The following is a 22,548-nucleotide window of genomic DNA, read 5'->3' as shown; positions in this document are numbered from 1 at the left end:
GCCAGTGTCAGGACTGCCGGCGATGCTGGACCACATCAGGCAGATGTGGAGAGCTGCGACAATGAGGCTTTGATGTGAATAAATGAAGTGTTCTGCATCGGGGACAGAAAAAAAATTTGAACTTGTTTTCACCAGTGAGGGGAGCAGATGGGGCAAGATCTCTGGGCAATCTGGTGCAGGCAGGTGTGTTTGCATGGACTAAACCTTAGTTGTGACATTCAATGTCCCAGTTTAGAGAGGGGGTAATGATGTATCATCTCCAGGAAAGGCCCTACAACCTACAGACCCACCAGATTCAAATGCAAAGATTGTAATTCATGTGACACGATCCACATCCTCTCGATCATTCCCAGGACAGGTGCAGCACAGATAACAGTCAAGCTCTCTGAGGCTATGAGTGAAATAAATATTTATTTTAATTTAATTTACATTCGGATTGAGAGAAGATTCAGGGACCTGGGAAATTACACAACAGACCTGCGGCTCCTGGCCGGTCGGCCCGTCGCCCAGCCCCTATCCCCTGGCTCCTCTCATTTTCTGGTCCAGGGGACACAGTGGCGCAGCCCTAAGGCGGCGGCCACGATCAGCGGCGCCCGCTGTCCCCGGACTTTCAGGCGGGTTTTGATGTTCTGGCTGCGGGCGTTGAGTCCAATCTCTCCCTGCTGGGCACAGCTCCGGATCCGGTTCACCAGCTCCCCGTGTTCCACCGCCTCCTGCTCGGCCCGGACCAGGATATCGCGCAGCTGCTGCAGGCCGATCTCCAGCTCCCGGACCCGCCGCTGCCGCCGCTCCATCTCCAGCAGCCGCCGCCGGGCTTCCGCAAACTCCAGGCTGCTGCTCGAGGTCAGGGCCCGGGACACCGGCTCACTCCTCGCCGGGCCCCGCTGCTGCTTCTCCTGCACCTCGCCCGCGGCTGGCGGCGGACTCGCGGCTCCTTTTCCCGACAGTTTGTCCCGGAGTTTCCCCATCGCCCTGTCCGCAGCGCCGACTGCGGACTCGGGGGAGGCCGCCTCAGGGGAGGGGTAAGTATGGGCGGGGCTTCCCTATGGGGGAGGGGCTAGCGTAGTGGGTGTGGCTCCTGTCTGGGGGATGGGCTAGTGTAGTGGGCGGGCCTCCAGCGAAATGGGCGGGATTTGAAGGAAGGAAGGGCTTCCTCTGAGGGCGGAGCCACCCTGGACGGTTGAGAAGGGCGGGGCCTCCATATAGTGGGCGGAGCTAGCAAGCTTGCCCTTGGCCTCTGGTTCAAAGTGTGTCGCTTCACAACCTGAGGATGGCACCCCGTCACAAGGAGGACAGAGAAACTGTTTCCAAGGACAACCTGAAGGCCTCGGGGACAAACCTGCTGCTCACCCGTGTGGCGGTGCCTCATCCACAAAGCTGCAGCACCGTTAGAAACTGACAGCGTCGAAGCATCAGAAAGAGAGAGAGCAGAACCCTGGCTTGAGAATCTCCCTCCCTCAGGGCAACTCTTGTCCTCTCTGCCCACACACCTGTGACTCCAGGGTTAGGCCTCCTGACTCACCTGAGGATGACATCTCCACATCACCTGAGGATGCACAAACCATGTCCTCATTTTCGAGGGACTGAAGATAATTGCAAAGGATCAACCTCTAAACCCAACCTCTCAATGAAAAAAAAAGGGGTTGTACTCCTTGGAGCAGAGGAATTCAAGGAAAGATTTGATTAAGATGTACCAGATTATGATAAGTTTAGATAAAGTGGACAAAGAAAAGTCATTCCATTAGCATAAGGACCTAGGGGACATATTTAAGATTTGATTAAGAGGCATGTAAGGTGTGCGGAAAATCTTTTTTAATGCAATGAGTTGTAATGATTTGAAACTCACACCCTAAGAGCATAATAGAAGTCAAGGCCAAAAATGATTTTGAAAAGAAATTTAATGGGCACTTAAGAAAAATTAACTGCCAGGACTGTGAGAAAATGGGACTGACTGGATTACTGAATAGAGAATTGGCATTGACTTAATGAGCCAAATAGCTTCCCTCTGTGCCATTCTGAATCCAGCACTCTATAAATCCAGCTCCCCTAAAACTAACCTCTAATCAAATCCTCCCCTTAAATTCAACCCCTAATCGCAGAAACTCTAACCCAGCTCCCCCAATCTGGGCCCCCTTTAACCCAGCTCCCCTAATTCCAGCACCCCCACCCCTCAAATATATCCATGCTGTCACTAAAATGTACCCTATTTACAGCCCCTAATCACATCCCTAAAAACAGCCCCAAAAACCCTGAACACATACTCCCAGCCACTGATTGACACAGTCCCTAATCTCATTTTTTAACACAAACACCCTACTCCCGACCAGTCACACTGACCCTCTCTGTCGTACTCTTTCCTTCTCTATAATGTTGATCCCTGAGAAAAGGACCATGTTGAAGTCAGTATTATACAGAAAAATATCAAGCAGGTGGAAACTGGTTTGTTTCACCTTCTGGGCCAGTATGTTTTGAAGGCAACCAGATAGTGACAGGAAGGAACCTGCATAAACTTCATAACTGGATCAGAAATTAGCATACACCTGTACCTAGGTCAGGCGTCTACACAAATCTTTACCTGGGTCAGGAACTTGCACACATCTGTACCTGAGTCAGGAATTTGCTCACACCTGTACCCGGGTTAGGAACGTGCACACATCTGTACCTGGGTCAGGTATCTGCATGCCCCTGAATGTCTGGATCAGGAGTCTACATGTACCAGGGGTAGCAATCTGCACACACCTGTAGCTAGTTTAGGGTTCTACACATCCATCGCGGACTGTATTTATAGTAAATTGCTGAAAGCTTGCCAGAGCCCAGTACATCATAAAGGGAATTGAAACCAAAGCATTTGTGTGCTTTTATATGGTGAGGAGGGACTGTGACAACTCAGGCAATGCTATAGTCAGTACGAAGGAAGAGGACAAATGCATCACAGGAGCTGGAGAATAGATTCAGAAATTCAGGTTCCCTTAATGTACAAACTGCTATTTCCAGAAGGATTATCTTTTAATCTGTAACATGATATGTTCGCGTTCCTGTAGATTTTGTTTTATAACAACATGAGGGAGGTAAAAGGGGAGGATTTACACTTTGGGGCAGAGATGAGAGTTTTATTGGTCTCGGGGATCAGGAAATATTGTGCAAAACACACACAGCCAGAATGACCCAGAAGCAGCCAGCTCCACTCAGCTCTGCTGATGATATCACCAAGAGTTTTAATAGCCCTGACCTTCATTATGAGAAGGAGTGCAGCAGAGACCAACAAAAGAGACTCATCGTTGCGAGAGCTACAAACTGTTGCTTGAATGATGGGCTTTGCAGAGTTTTATTTTAATGTGGATAGCGGTTACCTGGAGGGACTGGTCAGAGGGTTTAAAGGTGGGATCCTGAAACAGGCGGATTTCCTCAATCTGGTGCAATGTCAGACTCTGGAGGGTGAGTTCTTGCTGAGCTTCTTTCTGTTTTTCTAGTTCTCTCAATGGGCGACAAAGAAAAGGGAAAGACTTGCAGTAATATAGCGAAGACGGGACATCACAAAGTGCATTACAACCAATTAAGTACTTTTAGACTTTTCGAAGTGTTGTCGTTGTAGTGTTGAAAATGTGACAGCCAATTTGCACACAGCAAACTCCCACAAACAGCAATATGATAATGATCGGGTATTCCATTTGTGATTTAGATTGTGGGATAAATATTGTTTAGAACACCAGGGATACCTCCTCTGCTTTTCTTCAAAACAGTGCAGTGAAGTCTCTTACATCCACCTGAGAGGGACAATGGGGCTACATATTAATGTGTCACTGCAGCACTCCTTCAGTACTGCACTGCAGTATCAGCCTTCATTTTAGTGCTCAAGTCCTGGACTGGGATTGGAACTGATTCAGAGGTGGCAGTGCTACTAACAAAGCCACAGTGAGGGTGGGGAGGGTGATGAGGGGATTGAGGGTTATTGAAAAGGGGAGATGGGGGGGAATGGCGGGTGGATGAAATGTGTAAAAAATGGGATGAGGGTGGGGTACGTGAGTAGCATGGGGGTGTGGGTAAGTTGAGTAGGGTGGGGGTGTGGGGAGGGTGGGGGTGTGGGGAGGGTGAATAGGGTGGTTGTGTGCGGAGGGCGAGTAGGGTAAGGGGGTGAGTAGGTGGGTGTGTAGGGAGGATGGGTAGGGTAGCGGTGTGGGGGGGGTTGAGTAGGGTGGGGGGGGGTGAGCATAGTGGGGAGGGTGATGTGATGAATTTGTCTTTTGGCGCACTGCAGAGCCCAGCTGTAGTGATATATGCAAGGAAGTATTTTTGCGAGGTATGGCCCGTTTGTGCGCACGCATGATCAACGTAATGAGATGGAGAGCGGGAAACAGAAAGAAGTAGCAGACATGAGTGAACACGCACCACAAATAAACTTACGCTCAATTTTAGTTTTTACCAAACTGCTCCCAAGTATCATGTCTCCAAATACACAACATGCAGGCGACAAGGATAATGGTGATGCGCTTACTGAACCACTCAATAGAAGAGGTTTAAGAATTAAAGTCAAAAGAAGAAAGGAAACTTTTCACATTGTGTTGCTGCATCTGTGGGGAACTAATGGATAATTGTGCACATGAGAAAAGAGGCACTAAAAACAAAATCTAGCTCAAATTAGTATCTTGTGTGAATGAGAATGATGAGCTGCTGGAAACATGGTTGCAAATAACACATACAGGAAACCTACATGAGTAAAAAAAATGGCAAGAGTTTTCAGCATCGTTGGAACTTTTGATGAAAATGTGGAACGATGGAGCTCTTATACTGAACATTTGACTATTTTGCACTGGCAAACAAAATAGATTAAGACATTACGGTGCCTACTTTCCTGAGTGCGATGGGAGGAAAACTTGTAATCTCCCCCATAGTCTTGTGCAGCCTGATAAACCAGGCACTAAAACATACAAGCAGATTGTGGAAATTTTGCAAGCACATTTTCACCTAAGCTCCTGTTGATAGCAGAGTGCGTTACATTCCATAAAAAAGACAAGAGGAGATAATTTATTGCAATGCTTAAAAGACTTGCAGAATACTGTGAATGTAGAGACACGCTTAACAACACCACTTGTGACAGACTTGTTTGTGATCTACGTTGTGAAGCAACACAAAAATGTTTGTTAACTGAGAGTAATCTCACTCTGCAGAAAGCCGTTGAAATCGCTGTTTCTGTGCAGCTGGCTGCAAAGGAAGCCCAGCTTCCTTTGAGTTCATCTCCTCAGGTGCACAAAATGTCCACTGAATTGACACCCAAAGCCGCCAGGGCCCATACATGTTATCAGTGTGCAAAGCCAGAACATTCTGCTGCTGAATGCTAGTGTAAAGACATGGAATGGCAATGCTATGGAAAAAAAGGACACAGAGTGTGCTTGCAGGAACAAAAAGTGAACTATAAATAAAAGTAAAAAGCAAGAACGAATCAAGATAACATTTAAAGTAAAGGGAGAATGTCCATGCTGTACAGCAGGGTCAAGAAGAGCATAGTGACATACAGTTAGAGGAGGAGCTATCGTTACATATGCTAGCCATCAACGGTACTACAGATACTGGGTCACTCCACTGCTGGAAGGGCAGCTAGTAAAGGATGGAAGTTGGCACTGGGGCAGCAGTCTCGCTGATGCCGGAGTCTATTTATAATGAGAAACTCCAATACATTCCCTCAAGGCCATCAAGGATAGTGCTGAAGACATACACAGGAGAAGTTGTTCCCCTGAAGGGCTGCATTGAAGTGGCTGCTCGATGAACAAAAAACAGATTTACCTCTACACGTAGTGAAGGGAAACTATCCAGCGTTGATGGGTCGTGCATGGCTGGAGAAGATTCGACTGAACTAGACTGAAGTCCACATGATGGCCAATGGAGAATAAGGCCTCATAAAAAATTTTAAAAAGCACATTGCTGTTTTCAATGAAGAATGAAGGAACATGAAGGACTTTACAGTCAAACTAAAAATAAAAGGTAAAATTTTTAAAAAGTAAAATGCCAAGCAAAATGTTTGAAGGCATAGCCTGTACCATATGCTACTAGGCCAAAGGTGGAGGCTGACTTGGAGCGACTTGTGAAGACAGCTTCAGTGAATGGGCTATGTCTATTGTTACAGTCATCAAGAAAAATAGCTCCATGAGGATTTACAGGGACCTCAAGGTCACCATAAATCCAAAGATATGTGCTGAACAGTACCCATGACCTCACATCAAGGACCTGTTTGAGGGATAGGCAGGAGACAAATATTTCAGCAAAATTGACCAGAGCCAGGCTTACTATCAGATGAATGTGGACAAAAAGTCACAGTAATTTCTGACATGCAATGGCCTGTTCTGGTACCGGAGATTGCTGTTTGGTTTCACATGGGAAAGACCAACGTACGCCAAGGGGCTGATAACCAGGTAAACCCATCAGATTGTGTGCTGAATCCTAACTCTATGCAAATATATTGAAGCTTCCCAGAGTGCAAAATGACCGATGAATATAGTTTGTAAAGAATTTTACTCTCTGTAATGAAAATATTGAAATATATATAATGTTCTCATTACTGAACTGAAGCACCTCAGAGTACATCTTGATCTCTGGAGAAAATGTGAATATCATTACACTTTACTGTTAGAACAATTTGAAATGTTTGGTAATGTGTCTTTCAGATTATATATGAATAAATTATATTTTTGCAAAAAAAATCTGCTGCTGCATTGTTTCAAAGGGCAATGGACCAGATCCTGAGTGGACTGAGTGGAGTCCAGTGCCATCTGGACAACATCCTAGTCACTGGAAGAGATGAAGATGAGCAGCTTCGAAACTTGGGTGCCGCTGATCAGAGATTGGAAGACTGTGGTCTGAGAGTTCATAAGGCCAAATGTGTGTTCTTTCAATCCTCCGGTGATTATTTGGGACATGAAATTGACACCATCGGCCTTCATAAATCTCCTCCTAAGGTTAAAGCCATTACTGAGGCACCTGCACCTCAGAATATAAGCCAGTTACATTCCTTCCTGGGATTGTTGAATTATTATGGAGGATTTGTCCCAAACTTGGCAACAATTCTGAAACCATTACATAACCTCTTATGCCAGACCAAGATGTGGAAGTGGTCAGATGAATACAATAACGCCTTCACGCAAGCCAAAGAAGTGTTACCTTAAGTCTGATGCTCTCACACACTTTGATCTTATTTGACACTTGATGCATCCCCTTATGGTGTAGGGGCGGTGATCTCCCACATCATACCATTGGGCGAAGAAAGATTCATTGCTGTTGTTTCTTGAACCTTGAGCAAAGCTGATAGTAGCTATGCCCGGATTGAACAGGAAGCACGGGGGATCATCTTCGAAGTCAAGAAATTCCATCAGATCCTGAATGGGAGAGTTTACATTATTGACAGACCATTGTCCACTCACTACCATTTTTGGGCCACACATGGGAATTCTGTCACTCGCAGCAAATTGAATGCAAAGATGGGCATTGCTCTTGTCTGCACACACTCACACCATTAAACACTGCCAGTCTAGTTTACATTGTAATGCAAATGGACTTTCAAGATTGTCACTGCCTGGCAGTTCTTCAGACTGCTCAAAGGAGAATATTTTCTACTTTGAACAAATAGACAACATACCGGTCACATCTAGGCAAGTGAGAAAGCACACTCAGAATGACACTATACTCTCAGAAGTGATGGATATGGTTTTAGAAGAAAGACTTCAGAACAAACACTTTGCTTGAAATCCTACCAATCCAGGAGAACGGAGCTGTCACTGCAGTCAAGGTTGTTCTGTGAGGGCTCAGTGATCATTTTGCCACCATTGAGGAAACTGGTGATACAGAAGCTACATGAAGGCCACTGTGAAGTCAGAAGCCTGAAAGAAATAACAATAAATTATTTCTGGTGGCCTGGACTTAATGTTGAGATAGAAGAAAAAGCTAGAACATATTCTTCTTGTGCAAAGGTAAGAAACCTGCCACCCTTAGCACCACTGCATCCATAGGAATGGCCTGAAGAAGCTTGGCAGCTTGTGCATGTGGATTTTGCAATACCTCACCCTCTGTTTAGGCGCAGAGACAGCCTCTACTTCCTACATGAGCATTAAACAGCCACCGCTGATGCCAGTGCGAAGATGAAATTGCCAGAGGTTTGTCATCAACCATTCCAAGACCGACGACCTCCAGACCGTTTAAATTTGTCACAGTGACTGACTCATTGACTGGTGTTCATGTCAAACTTCTTTTGGGGACGTTCAAATTGAAGGGGGAGGAAATGTTATGAATTGTCTTTTGGCTCGCTATAGAGCCCTACTGTAGTAATGAATGCAAGGAAGTATTCTTGCGAGGTTTGACCCATTTGCGCACATGCAGAGAGGACGTAATGAGATGTAGAGTGAGAAACTGAGAAGCACCAGGCCTCGGACGGGGTTTTGCAGCCGCGCTCACCCCAAAACCAGAAAATCCCACCCGAGGTTAACGGACCTTAGCATGATCCATTCCCCCCCCCCTCCACCCACTACAATTCCCGTGGCAGGCGGGATGGGAAAATTCCCCCCCTCGTGTCTGCATGAGTTTCTTCCGGGTGCTCCGGTTTCCTCCCACAGTCCAAAGATGTGCAAGTTAGGTGGATTGGCCATGGTAAATGCGCAGGGTTACGGGGATAGGGCGGAGAGCTGGGCCTAGGTAAGATGCTCTTTTGGAGAGTCGGTGCACACTCAGTGGGCCAAATGGCCTCCTTCTGCACAGTAGGGATACTACACACCACAAATAAAGTCCAGTTTTCACCAAAGTGATCCCAAGTTTCATCTCCAAATACACAACAGGTGGGTAGGGTGGGGACGGGGGTGGGTAGGGTGGGGACGGGGGTGGGTAGATATAATTGGGGTGTGAGGAGGTTGATTCAGGTGGGCATTGGGGGAATCCGGGGAAGGGGAATTGGAATAGAGGGGAAAATGAGGAGGGAGGGGAAAATGAGGAGGGAAGGGAAGATGGGGAAAAGGGGGTATATATGTGGAGGAATGGGGTAACTTAGCCTACACCAGCCTAGGGTTAATACTCTTGTATTTAATAAATCTGGTGTTTAGTGTGTATTGGGTACTGTTTTGTGCAAATTTAACCCTTACCTAACCAGAGGTTCATGATGTCTTTCTGCAGACCTGAAGCTGCACCTTCAGAGTACAGACTATGGCAGCTTTCTGTCCAACGAAACAGGCCCCCTCACAGTCTCTATCATTGATGATAAACTGAAAGAAAAACTGCTGGTGGAATTTGTCTATCTGCGGAACCATTCCTTGCAGCCACTCACCACCTTCCTGGATTATATCACGTTAGTAACCTGGGCTTTGCACTATTTTATTGTCAAATTAACATTTTAAAGAGTCAGTTTAAATAGTTCTGAGGAAATCAGTGTCTCAACACAGACACATTGTTCAATAAGTGAGTGAGAGTGACAGCGAGAATGGCAGTGTGACAGAGGGAGTGATACTGAGTGTGTGACAGTGAGGGTGAGAGTGGCTGAGTTACAGCAGCCTACACCAGCCTGTACTGGAGATTGATTTTTGATTTGAACTTTCCAATGGCTCCAGTTCTCTGGAGTTCAGTGTAACTTATGCTCACTGGCTGCTCTGATTTAAAGGTACAGCTACATGATTGACAACGTTATCCTGCTGATTACCGGCACATTGCACCAGCGACCTATCTCAGAGCTCCTTCCCAAGTGCCATCCCTTGGGCAGCTTCGAACAGATGGAGGCTGTTCACATTGCTCAGACCCCTGCTGAACTCTACAATGCTATTCTGGTTGATACACCTTTAGGTAAGAACTGGACCTCAATGCCCCAGAACTGGGCAGCTGATGCACAATGAAGAGCAAATCTCTTATCATTAGCCTAGAGCACCTGAAGTATCAAAAAACATAGGCCTATAGTATACTGGTTAGTATGTGTGTCTGAGTATCTCACTGTGCACTGGTCAGTGTGTATGTCTGAGTATCTCACTGTGTACTGGTTAGTATGTGTGTCTGAGTATCTCACTGTGCACTGGTCAGTGTGTGTGTCTGAGTATCTCACTGTGCACTGGTCAGTGTGTATGTCTGAGTATCTCACTGTGCACTGGTCAGTGTGTGTGTCTGAGTATCTCACTGTGTATTGGTTAATGTGTGTGTCTGAGTATCTCACTGTGCACTGGTCAGTGTGTGTGTCTGAGTATCTCACTGTGCACTGGTTAGTGTGTGTCACTGAGTATCTCACTGTGTATTGGTTAGTGTGTATGTCTGAGTATCTCACTGTGTACTGGTCAGTGTGTATGTCTGAGTATCTCACTGTGCACTGGTTAGTATGTGTGTCTGAGTATCTCACTGTGCACTGGTCAGTGTGTGTGTCTGAGTATCTCACTGTGCACTGGTTAGTGTGTGTCACTGAGTATCTCACTGTGTATTGGTTAGTGTGTGTGTCTGAGTATCTCACTGTGTACTGGTCAGTGTGTGTGTCTGAGTATCTCACTGTGCACTGGTTAGTGTGTGTCACTGAGTATCTCACTGTGTATTGGTTAGTGTGTGTGTCTGAGTATCTCACTGTGTACTGGTTAGTGTGTGTGTCTGAGTATCTCACTGTATACTGGTTAGTGTGTGTGTCTGAGTATCTCACTGTGCACTGGTTAGTGTGTGTCACTGAGTATCTCACTGTGCACTGGTCAGTGTGTGTGTCTGAGTATCTCACTGTGTATTGGTTAGTGTGTGTGTCTGAGTATCTCACTGTGCACTGGTCAGTGTGTGTGTCTGAGTATCTCACTGTGCACTGGTTAGTGTGTGTGTCTGAGTATCTCACTGTGTATTGGTTAGTGTGTGTGTCTGAGTATCTCACTGTGCACTGGTTAGTATGTGTGTCTGAGTATCTCACTGTATACTGGTCAGTGTGTGTGTCTGAGTATCTCACTGTGCACTGGTCAGTGTGTGTGTCTGAGTATCTCACTGTGCACTGGTCAGTGTGTGTGTCTGAGTATCTCACTGTGCACTGGTTAGTGTGTGTCACTGAGTATCTCACTGTGTATTGGTTAGTGTGTGTGTCTGAGTATCTCACTGTATACTGGTTAATGTGTGTCTCTGAGTATCTCACTGTGTACTGGTTAGTATGTGTGTCTGAGTATCTCACTGTGTATTGGTCAGTATGCGTGTCTGACTGTCTCTCTGTGTACTGGTCAGTATGTGTGTCTGACTGTCTCTCTATGTACTGGTCAGTATGCGTGTCTGACTGTCTCTCTGTGTACTGGTCAGTATGTGTGTCTGACTGTCTCTCTGTGTACTGGTCGGTGTGTGTGTCTGACTGTCTCTCTGTGTACTAGAACAAAGAATAAAGAACAAAGAAAATTACAGCACAGGAACAGGCCCTTCGGCCCTCCAAGCCTGCACTGACCGTGCTGCCCGACTTAACTAAAACCCCCTACCCTTCCGGGGACCATATCCCCTTAAAAGTCACTACCGTATCCACTTCCACTTCCACTACCTCCCCCAGCAACGTGTTTCAGGCACCCACCACTCTCTGTAAAAAATCTGCCTCGTACATCTCCTTTAAACCTTGCACCTCGCACCTTAAACCTATGCCCCCTAGTAATTGACTCTTCCACCCTGGGAAAAAGCTTCTGACTATCCACTCTGTCCATGCCTCTCATAATCTTGTAGACTTCTATCAGGTCTCCCCTCAACCTCCATCGCTCCAGTGAGAACAAACCGAGTTTCTCCAACCTCTCCTCATAGCTAATGCCCTCCATACCAGGCAACATCCTGGTAAATCTTTTCTGTACCCTCTCCAAAGCCTCCACATCCTTTTGGTAGTGTGGCGACCAGAATTGAATACTATATTCCAAGTGCAGCCTAACTAAGGTTCTATAAAGCTGCAACATGACTTGCCAATTTTTAAACTCAATACACCGGCCGATGAAGGCAAGCATGCCGTATGGCTTCTTGACTACCTTCTCCACCTGCATTGCCACTTTCAGTGACCTGTGTACCTGTACATCCAGATCCCTTTGCCTATCAATACTCTGAAGGGTTCTGCCATTTACTGTATATTTCCTATTTGGATAAGACCTTCCAAAATGCATTACCTCACATTTGTCCGGATTAAACTCCATCTGCCATCTCTCCGCCCAAGTCTCCAACTGATCTATATCCTGCTGTATCCTCTGATGGTCCTCATCGCTATCCACAAATCCACCAACCTTTGTGTCGTCCGCAAACTTACTTATCAATCCAGTTACATTTTCCTCCAAATCATTTATATATATATTATATATATTACTGGTCAGTATGTGTGTCTGACTATCTCTCTGTGTACTGGTCAGTGTGTGTGTCTGAGTGTTTCGCTGTGTACTGGTCAGTGCAGGGGTCTGAGTATCTGAGTATCGGTCAGTGCAAGGGACCATGTATCTATGCATTGGCGAGTGCAGGGATCCAAGTATCTGTATTGGGCAGTGCAGAGGTCTGAATATCTGTGCATTGGTCGGTACAGAGATCCTAGTGTCTGTCTGCAGGTCAGCGTGGGTGTCTCACTGTGCAGGGGTCTGAGTGTCTGTACACACCCAATCTTCGATTAAACAGCGTCAGACTGTCTATGTTTAAACACTCACCTGGTGATTTCTATTTCCCAGCTTCCTTCTTCCAAGATTGCATTTCGGAGAATGACCTCGATGAAGTCAATATTGAAATATTACGAAATAAACTCTACAAGGTAAGAACAATAAATCTGGTCAGATTGCAGCCAGTAATTTTCTCCCAGGTGTCTAAAGTTTAAAGTTTATTTATTTATTAGTCACAAGTAGGCTTACATTAACACCACAATGAAGTTACTGTGAAAATCCCCTCGTCGCCACACTTCGGCGCTTGTTCGGGTACACGGAGGGAGAATTTAGCATGGCCAATGCACTTAACCTGCACGTCTTTTGGACTGTGGGAGGAAACCGGAGCACCTGGAAGAAACCCATGCAGACACGGGGAGAACGTGCAAACTCCATACAGACAGTGACCCAAGCCCGGAATCAAACCCAAGTTCCTGGCGCTGTGAAGCAGCAGTGCTAACTACTGTGCCACTGTGCGACCTTGCTGTTATGAGAACATAGGGAATAAGAACAGGGTTGTCTGGAATAGACCCCTCAAACCTATTTCCTTATTCAATAAGATGATGGCTGTTTTTTTACACCACCTCCACTTGCTCCCACTCTCCCCATAGCCCCTGATTTCCTCAGTGCCCAAACAGCTGTCAATTTACTGACTGAGCAATCGCAGCTCTCTGGGATAGAGAATTCCAAAGATTTCCAACCTTCTCAGTGAAGAAATTTCTCCTCATCTCAGTGATAAATGGCCAACTCCTTATCTTGAGATGAACTTATTTCATGGATAAACTTTATCTACTCTTTCCTGTAAATCCTGGATATCAGTTACTGTATATAAACAACCCAAACCCATCATAGATTTCATAGAATCTTAAAAGTGCAGAAGGAGGCCATTCAGCCCATCGGGTCTGCACCAACCACAATCTCATCCAGGCCCTATCACCATAACCACATGCATTTACCCTAGCTAATCCCCCTGACACTAAGGGCCAATTTAGCATGGCCAATCCACCTAATCCGCACATCTTTAGACTGTGGGAGGAAACCGGAGCACCCGGAGGAAACGCACACAGACACGGGGAGAACGTGCGAGCTCCACACAGACAGACATTAATTAGATTCCAGTCCGTAAGTCACAAGGAGTTCAACGACAGGTAGGTAGGGTGGGATCTGTGTAGCCATCTAAAGCGGTTTCCACTATTATCATTAATTTCAAGCATTAAGAGAGCAAGTGCTATCAAATTCTGGGGTCTGTGTATGAGGACTGAGTAAGCAAGACAAAGACCAAAGCAATAGATAGAACTAATGTTCTATCTGTACATTAGTCCCATTGAAACCTCAGTTACATTAACTTGATTTCTTTAATCAAACTGAGCAAAACCATTGATAAATGATTTCCTGCTCATGAGCCTCAGGATTGTCATTTTACTGTTTCAGGCTTATCTCGAATCATTTTACAGCTTCTGTAAAGAACAAGGTGGGCAGACAGAAGATGTGATGTGTCCCATCCTGCAGGTAAGCACTTTATCCATTTGCCGCACTGTGACAATCCAGAGACTCATTAAAATAGGCATTGAACAACGAACAATTAGTTGAGACGCAAGTTTGAGCCCAGTCACAGGGAGTTCAACGACAGGTAGGTAGGGTGGGATCTGTGTAGCCATCTAAAGCGGTTTCCACTATTATCATTAATTTCAAGCATTAGGAGAGCAAGTGCTATCAAATTCTGGGGTCTGTGTATGAGGACTGAGTAAGCAAGACAAAGACCAAAGCAATAGATTGGAAAGGATCTAATTTTGAGTGGTTGAGAATTGAAATAGGGAAGAGAAACTGGAAAAAAATTACAGAGCAAGTGTCAGTGCAGCAGTGATAAATAGCTAAACCTGTGCTCAGTGGAGTTCAGCAGACGTATATTTCACTTAAACACAAGAAGTAAACTAGCCTATAATGAAACACCATGGACGAATAAAAAGATGAGTAAAATAGCAAACGCCATGGAAACAAAGAAGAGAATGACAAATAGGAGTATAAAGAAGTACAAAAGAAGTCAAAAAACAGGAATTAGGTAAGTTAAAAGGAACTACAAAATTAAATTATCGAAGAATATAAAAACAAAGTATTCGACAGACACATAAAATTGTGACAGGTTTAGATAAGATAGATAAAGAAAAATTGTTCCCATCAGCTGATGGTCCAGGGACTATGGGGCAAAGATTTAAAGTTTCGAGCAAGAGATGCACGGGAAGGTTGTGTGGAAAAACTTTCTTTACACAGCGAGTAGTAATGATCTGGAACTTGCTGCCTACAAAGGTGGTGGAATTGGAGACATGAATGATTTTGAAAGGAAATTGGAAAAGCACAGGAGGCAAATAACCATGCTGAGCTGCAGGGATGGGGTAGATGAGTGGAACTGACTGGAATGCTTTACAGAGAGCCAGGGGGACTTGATGGGCCAATGGCCTCATTCTGTGCCATTATGGCTATAATTCCATAGCTCTAAATAAAAAGAGATATACAAACTAAACTCACAGGTACTGAGTACCTGCAGAAGTAATGAATGTCTGTTTCAGCATTAGAAGGCTAAGGAAATTCGGCATGTCCACTACGGCCCTCACCAATTTCTACAGATGCGCCATAGAAAGCATTCTTTCTGGTTGCATCACAGCTTGGTATGGCTCCTGCTCTGATCAAGACCGCAAGAAACTACAAAGGGTTGTGAACGTAGCCCAATCCATCACGCAAACCAACCTCCCATCCATTGGCTCCATCTACACTTCACACTGCCTCGGGAAAGCAGCCAGCATAATCAAGGGCCCCACGCATCCTGGGCGTACTCTCTTCCACCTTATTCCGTCAGGAAAAAGATACAGAAGTCTGAAAAAACGTACCAACTGACTCAACAACTTCTTTCCTGCTGCCATCAGAATTTTGAATGTTCCTATCACACATTAAGCTGATCTTTCCCTACACTCTATCAGTATCTGCACCTTCTCCTTTCCTTCTCCTCTATGTACTCTATGAATGGTATGTCTTGTCTGTAACAGCTCACAAGAAACAATACTTTTCACTGTATCCCAATACAGGTGACAATAATAACTCAATTCAAAAATAGGGAAACTAACAAAGAGATTGTAAAGATATGAAGACATTTTGGATTTAGGGGGTGATAATTGATATGCAAATTAAAATTAGAGAGGACAAGACCCCCCCGGTCTGGCAGGATTGTCACTTGTAACACTGTATATTAAAATAAATTATGGAACAGATTCCAGAGGTTCCCTCTGCTCTTGCACCCCTTAAGAATTTTACCCTTGTTTTATATTATCTCTCCATGTGCTTCCTACAGAAGTGCGTCACCGCACACTTCTCCACATTGAACTTTATCTGCCACCTATCTGCCCACTTCACTAACTTATCTATGTATTTCTGAAGTTCTATCCTGAAGTTCTGTCCTTTTCATAGATTACAATACTTCCAAGGTTTGTGTCATCTGCAAACTTTGAAATTGTCCCCTGCTCATCAAGATCCAGATTATTATCTTGTGGGGGAGCCCCACACTAGGAACCATGAATAAAAGATAATTGCCAATAAATTCAACAGGGAGCTCATGAGGAACTTCTTTACACAGGGAATAGTGAGAATGTGGAACTCCTGACCAAAGAAGGTTGAAGCAAGTAGAACAGGTACATTTAACGGGAACCTAGATAAATACTTGAGGGAGAAAAGAAAGGAAGATCTGTTGATGGGGTCAGATGAAGTGAAATGGGAAGAGGCTCATGTGGATTATGAACACTGCCTTAGACCATTTGGAGAGGATAGCTTGTGTCTGCGTTTTAATATGTCTGATTCTGGGGTGTCTCTCCATGAGCACATTCTTACTCTGAGGTTCTCTCTCACTCCCTGGTATTTTCCTGCCTAGTTTGAAGCTGACCGCCGTGCGTTTGTCATCACTCTGAACTCCTTTGGCACTGAGCTGAGCAGAGAGGATCGGGCTGCACTTTACCCTTGCTGCGGCAGGCTACACCCAGATGGTTTGACACTCTTGTCCAAAGCTGAGGACTTTGAGCATGTGCGTGCAGTTGCTGAATATTATGCGGTATGTTCTCTCACTGATTCCATAGCTCTGGTTATTATTTTGATCAATGTTCAGTCGATGTGCCCTTCCTTTCACTGCCAGTCACATTTTCCCATTCTGTCCTGGACGTTGACCAGTCAGAGAATGAAAGAGAAGGTTCTGAACTCCATCCGGAGCCCACCATTCCCCGTCTGGACAGCTGCGATAGTCTCTGTCTGAGTGACTGACCTCCCACATCACCTCCCCTGGCTCCATGAAGAATCTTTAGGCCATGTTCTCCATTCCCCCCGGGATTATCTCTATCACTGGTGGGTTTAAAGCCCGTGAACTGTATTTTATTTTAGGTAAGTGGAACAGCCTTGTCAGGGCCAACGAGCAGGCCTGGCGAGACAGCAGTAAGGAGGCAGGTGGGTGGGGTTCAGAGGGGGCAGCCTTTTCTGCTGGCGGGGGTGGGTGCCTGCATTGGGCACAGAGTGCCTGAACAAGTGGGACGGCCCTACACAAGCCACAGCCAGGTTGCCAGAATTTACCTGGTGGTCTCTCCACCTGGTAGCTGCCTGGTGATCTCAGTGGTGGTGGGAAGATGCCCTTCAGTGGCATTAACTGACTATTTAAAAGCCTGAAATGGCCTGAAGGCAAGTGGGCTGCCCGACACCTAACCTACCACTGATGAAATACCAGTGAGGATGGGTAGGCAAGGCGCCCTCATCCCACCTTATTTTGTATCTCCCCCACTCTGCCTTTCAGCCTGTTCCCAGTGGGTGGCTGGGAGGAAGGGGAATTCCAGCTTGTGGGACCCTTTCCCAGGATGATGTTTATTTCTGACCTGCCTCTTATTCCCTTCTGTCAGGAATATAAATTCTTGTTTGAAGGTGCAGAGAAGAATTCGGATGAGAAGACACTGGAGGACAAGTTCTTTGAATATGAGGTAAAGGCAGTGATTGGGCCCCTTAGACCTCTCACCCTTTCACCCTCTTTCATCAACAGTACCCCACTCTCATTGACCTTGGGCAGCACGGTGGCAGAGTGGTTAGCACGGCTGCCTCACAGCACCAGGGACCTGAGTTCGATTCCTGGCTTGGGTCACTGTCTCTGCAGAGCCTGCACACGTTCTCCCTGTGTCTGCGTGGGTTTCCTCTGGGTGCTCCAGTTTCCTCCCACAGTCTGAAAGACGTGCATTGGATGCTAAATTCTCCCTCAGCGTACCCGAACAGGCGCCGGAGTGTGGCGACTAAGGGATTTTCACAGTAACTTCATTGCAGCGACTTTGATACAAATAAACAAAGCAAAAAGCAATCCTCTCTCTTCCTTTCAGCCACCACCCTCTCTGCTCCTTCAACCCCTCCACCCACCTCCACCACAATGAGTATCAGGCTGGCTGCATATTTCTGGATTGGTTATTTTAAATACATTCGTCAGATGCTGGGTCAGACTCGGCCTGATGATCAAGACACGCTGCAGAGCAAAGGATGGAAGTTGGGAGCTGCCACAACCCACAAAAACCTGAAGCATCCCAAATGATGACTACCTTTTGGTTTGGGGCTTTCTGTGAGAAACGTTTGGGAAACATCCTGAACTGCAGCCTCAGTGGAAACACTGGGGATGGACACTCCTACATCAGTTAAACTACTTTGAAATAGTTCCTGCCCAAAATCAAACAGGAGTGAGGTGACAGGGACCAAGGGATGCAAAGACATTGACAGGGCTCAGTCCAGGAAAAAGACAGGGGGCTTTAACAAAGGAAACTGGTCCCCAGAAGAAGTGGCTCATTCACCTCAATCCCATGAGATGTGCTCCTCATGACTGTGGCCTCATAACCCTTTATCTGAGTGTAACTCTCACTCTCTTCTTTACCAGGTGAAGCTCAATGTGCTGGCGTTTGACAACCAGTTTCACTTTGGGGTGTTTCACGCTTACATGAAGCTGAAGGAACAGGAATGTCGGAATATCGTCTGGATTGCAGAATGTATAGCCCAGAGGCATCGCACTCGCATCGATAACTACATCCCCATACTCTAACCACAAGTCACCTAAAGCATTACTGGTGCCATTATTAACCAGTCACCAACCCCTGTGACTTGTCCCAGTAACTGATCCTCAGTAACCAGCTTACAGCAACTTATTCTGAGTAACCGCCTCACCTTCCAACCTCAAGTAACCTGCTCTTTGCTCATCTTATGACAATAATTAACCTTCAGTCATTTGCTGATCTCTGGATAGTAGAGCCAAAAAGATTGGATAGTAGACTAATCATTAGCTCAGCCCCTGGGCTGGAGATACTGTGATCCCAGGAATTCCTCCCTCATTGCTATCTGTCTGATTTCAGGGGTTCTGCTAAATTATCTTGCTTCATTATGATTGCAATGGATACACTCTGCCTCAGATGTCCAATCAGAAATGGGAACAATTCTTTGTGTACAAAATAGTTTATTAAAACAATACCTTTCTCATCTAACAGGCTTCTTAAGTTCTGTCAAATTTCATAGAATCATAGAAACCCTACAGTGCAGAAGGAGGCCATTCGGCCCATCGAGTCTGCACCGACCACAATCCCACCCAGGCCCTACCCCCACATATTTACCTGCTAATCCCTCTAACCTACGCATTTTAGGATTCTAAGGTCAATCAGCCTAATCCGCACATCTTTGGACTGTGGGAGGAAACCGGAGCACCCGGAGGAAACCCACGCAGACACGAGGAGAATGTGCAAACTCCACACAGACAGTGACCCGAGCCGGGAATCGAACCCGGGACCCTGGAGCTGTGAAGCAGCAGTGCTAACCACTGCGCTACCGTGCCGCCCCTTTAACATAAGAAATAGGAACAAGAGTAAGTGGCCCCTTGAATGTGCACTACCATTAAATAAGATCATGGCTGATCTGAATGTGGACTTAACTCCACTGTCCTGTCTGCTCTCAGAACTCTTGACTCACTTCTGGATCAAAAACTGTCTTCACTATATTCAATGACCTAGCCTCCACTGCTCTTTGGTTAGAGAATTCTCTACAGACAACACATATGGGAGATTGTCACATTGCCCAATTATATCGGCTATTGTGGTTTACACACTGTACCAGTCACACTGTGTATCATGATTTTCACACTGTACCAGTCACACTGTGTATCGTGATTTTCACACTGTACCAGTCACACTGTGTATCATGATTTTCACACTGTACCAGTCACACTGTGTATCATGATTTTCACACTGTACCAGTCACACTGTGTATTGTGATTTTCACACTGTACCAGTCACACTGTGTATCGTGATTTACACACTGTACCAGTCACACTGTGTATTATGATTTTCACACTGTACCAGTCACACTCTGTATTGTGATTTACACACTGTACCAGTCACACTGTGTGATGCGCTATCAATAAGGCGAAAGACTACCGATATGCCAATATAAGTGTAGGCTTTTATTCACAACAGAATCAGGAGCAGATCCCAACAAATAGCCGACCTGGACTGAACAAGGGGGAGGAGACAGCCACCTTTATACTAGGTGCTGAGGGGAGGAACCAAACTGGAAGGGGATGTGTCCAGGTATGACAAACACACACAACGGTGGTCCATATAGGACAAAGGCACAACTGAGGTCCACCACACTGTGTATTATGATTTTCACACTGTACCAGTCACACTCTTTATTGTGATTTACACACTGCACCAGTCACACTGTGTATTGTAACTTATGCACTGTACCAGTCACGCTGTGTATTGTGTTTTACACACCACTTGTCACACTGTGTATTGTGATTTTCACACTGTACCAGTCACACTGTGTATTGTGATTTTCACACTGTACCAGTCACACTGTATATTGTGATTTACACACTGCACCAGTCACACTGTATATTGTGATTTACACACTGCACCAGTCACACTGTATATTGTGATTTACACACTGTACCAGTCACACTGTATATTGTGATTTACACACTGTACCTGTCACACTGTGTATTGTGATTTACACACTGCACCAGTCACACTCTGTATTGTGATTTACACACTGTACCAGTCACACTGTATATTGTGATTTACACACTGTACCAGTCACACTGTGTATTGTGATTTACACACTGTACCTGTCACACTGTGTATTGTGATTTACACACTGTACCTGTCACACTGTGTATTGTGATTTACACACTGCACCAGTCACACTCTGTATTGTGATTTACACACTGTACCAGTCACACTGTATATTGTGATTTACACACTGTACCAGTCACACTGTGTATTGTGATTTACACACTGTACCTGTCACACTGTGTATTGTGATTTACACACTGTACCTGTCACACTGTGTATTGTGATTTACACACTGCACCAGTCACACTCTGTATTGTGATTTACACACTGTACCAGTCACACTGTGTATTATGATTTTCACACTGTACCTGTCACACTGTGTATTGTGATTTACACACTGTACCTGTCACACTGTGTATTGTGATTTACACACTGCACCAGTCACACTGTGTATTATGATTTATGCACTGGACCAGTCACACTGTGTACTGTGGTTTACACACTATACCAGTCACACTGTATTCTGATTTACTCATTGTACCAGTCACACTGTGTATCGTGATTTACACACTGTCGCAGTCACATTGTGTATTGTGATTTACACACTGTACCAGTCACATTGTGTATTATGATTTTCACACTGTACCAGTCACACTGTGTGTTATGATTTACACACTGTACCAGTCACACTGTGTATTATGATTTACACACTATACCAGTCACACTGTATTCTGATTTACTCTTTGTACCAGTCACACTGTGAATTGTGATTTACACACTGTACCAGTCACACTGTATGTTGTGATTTACACATTGTACCAGTCACACTGTGTATTGTGATTTACACACTGTACCAGTCACACTGTGTATCGTGATTTACACACTGTACCAGTCACACTCTGTATCGTGATTTACACACTGTACCAGTCACACTGTGTATTATGATTTTCACACTGCACCAGTCACACTGTGTATTGTGATTTTCACACTGTACCAGTCACACTGTGTATTATGATTTTCACACTGTACCAGTCACACTGTGTATTATGATTTACACACTATACCAGTCACACTGTATTATGATTTACTCATTGTACCAGTCACACTGTGTATTGTGATTTACACACTGTACCAGTCACATAGTGTGTTGTGATTTACACATTGTACCAGTCACACTGTGTATCATGATTTACACACTGTACCAGTCACACTGTGTATTGTGATTTACACACAGTTCCAGTTGCATGGTTTAATGCATGACAACACTGCTCTGTGGGGTGCAGTTGCTTAGTATTTATATTACCGGTCATCCAGGGGAAATGAGTTCATGTTCCACGAGGGCAGTTTAAGAAATTTAATTCAGCTTTAATAAGCCGGGAAAACATTCCACCTTCAGCAAATGTTAAGCTGCTGGATTATTATAAAAACCTGACTGTTCACTAATGTACTTTGAGGAGGAAATCTACCTTCCTTATCCAATATGATCTCTATGTGATGCCAAACTTACATTAGCACGGTCAGTTTTAAATCACCTCGGAAATGGACAGTTGTGTCAAATTGCTCTGCAGCAGTTCATGAACAAAGCCAACACCAACTTTCCTGGGCAACTAGAGATGGATGATGAATGTGACTTTGCCATTGATGCCCGTATCTGGAGAATTTTGTTTTAAACTGTAACAGCATTAGCAACAATAACAGTTGCAATAACAAACAGCTAATAACAGTAAAAACAAGAGGGTGAATAATAACAGTAACTGTTAACAACAATACAAGAGCTTGGTTTTAGTATCCTGACTAAAAGTGAAGACTGGAGGATAGCAAATGTTGTCCCCTTGTTCAAG

The 22,548-nt window shown here is 45.1% G+C and overlaps 2 protein-coding genes across 2 annotated transcripts; one reads left to right on the top strand and one right to left on the bottom strand.

Moving 5' to 3' along the window:
- Window positions 1-398: 398 nt before the first annotated feature.
- On the bottom strand, window positions 399-1,030 carry LOC144490113 (TMF-regulated nuclear protein 1-like). The gene has a single exon (XM_078207923.1). It carries the CDS (start codon window positions 966-968, stop codon window positions 531-533), a length of 438 nt encoding a protein of 145 aa, XP_078064049.1. The 5' UTR covers window positions 969-1,030; the 3' UTR covers window positions 399-530.
- A 2,275-nt stretch (window positions 1,031-3,305) lies between these two features.
- LOC144490111 (V-type proton ATPase subunit d 1-like) lies at window positions 3,306-18,808 on the top strand. Its single transcript, XM_078207922.1, has 8 exons — window positions 3,306-3,435; window positions 9,145-9,316; window positions 9,626-9,804; window positions 12,633-12,712; window positions 14,031-14,108; window positions 16,513-16,689; window positions 17,519-17,596; window positions 18,526-18,808. The coding sequence occupies exons 1-8, from the start codon at window positions 3,306-3,308 to the stop codon at window positions 18,685-18,687; spliced, it is 1,056 nt and encodes a 351-aa protein (XP_078064048.1). The 3' UTR covers window positions 18,688-18,808.
- The last annotated feature ends 3,740 nt before the right edge of the window (window positions 18,809-22,548 follow it).

Source organism: Mustelus asterias, unplaced genomic scaffold (assembly GCF_964213995.1).
Source record: "Mustelus asterias unplaced genomic scaffold, sMusAst1.hap1.1 HAP1_SCAFFOLD_2885, whole genome shotgun sequence".
In the NCBI taxonomy this organism is placed as follows: Eukaryota; Metazoa; Chordata; class Chondrichthyes; order Carcharhiniformes; family Triakidae; genus Mustelus; species Mustelus asterias.
This window is presented reverse-complemented; position numbering and strand designations above follow the sequence as displayed.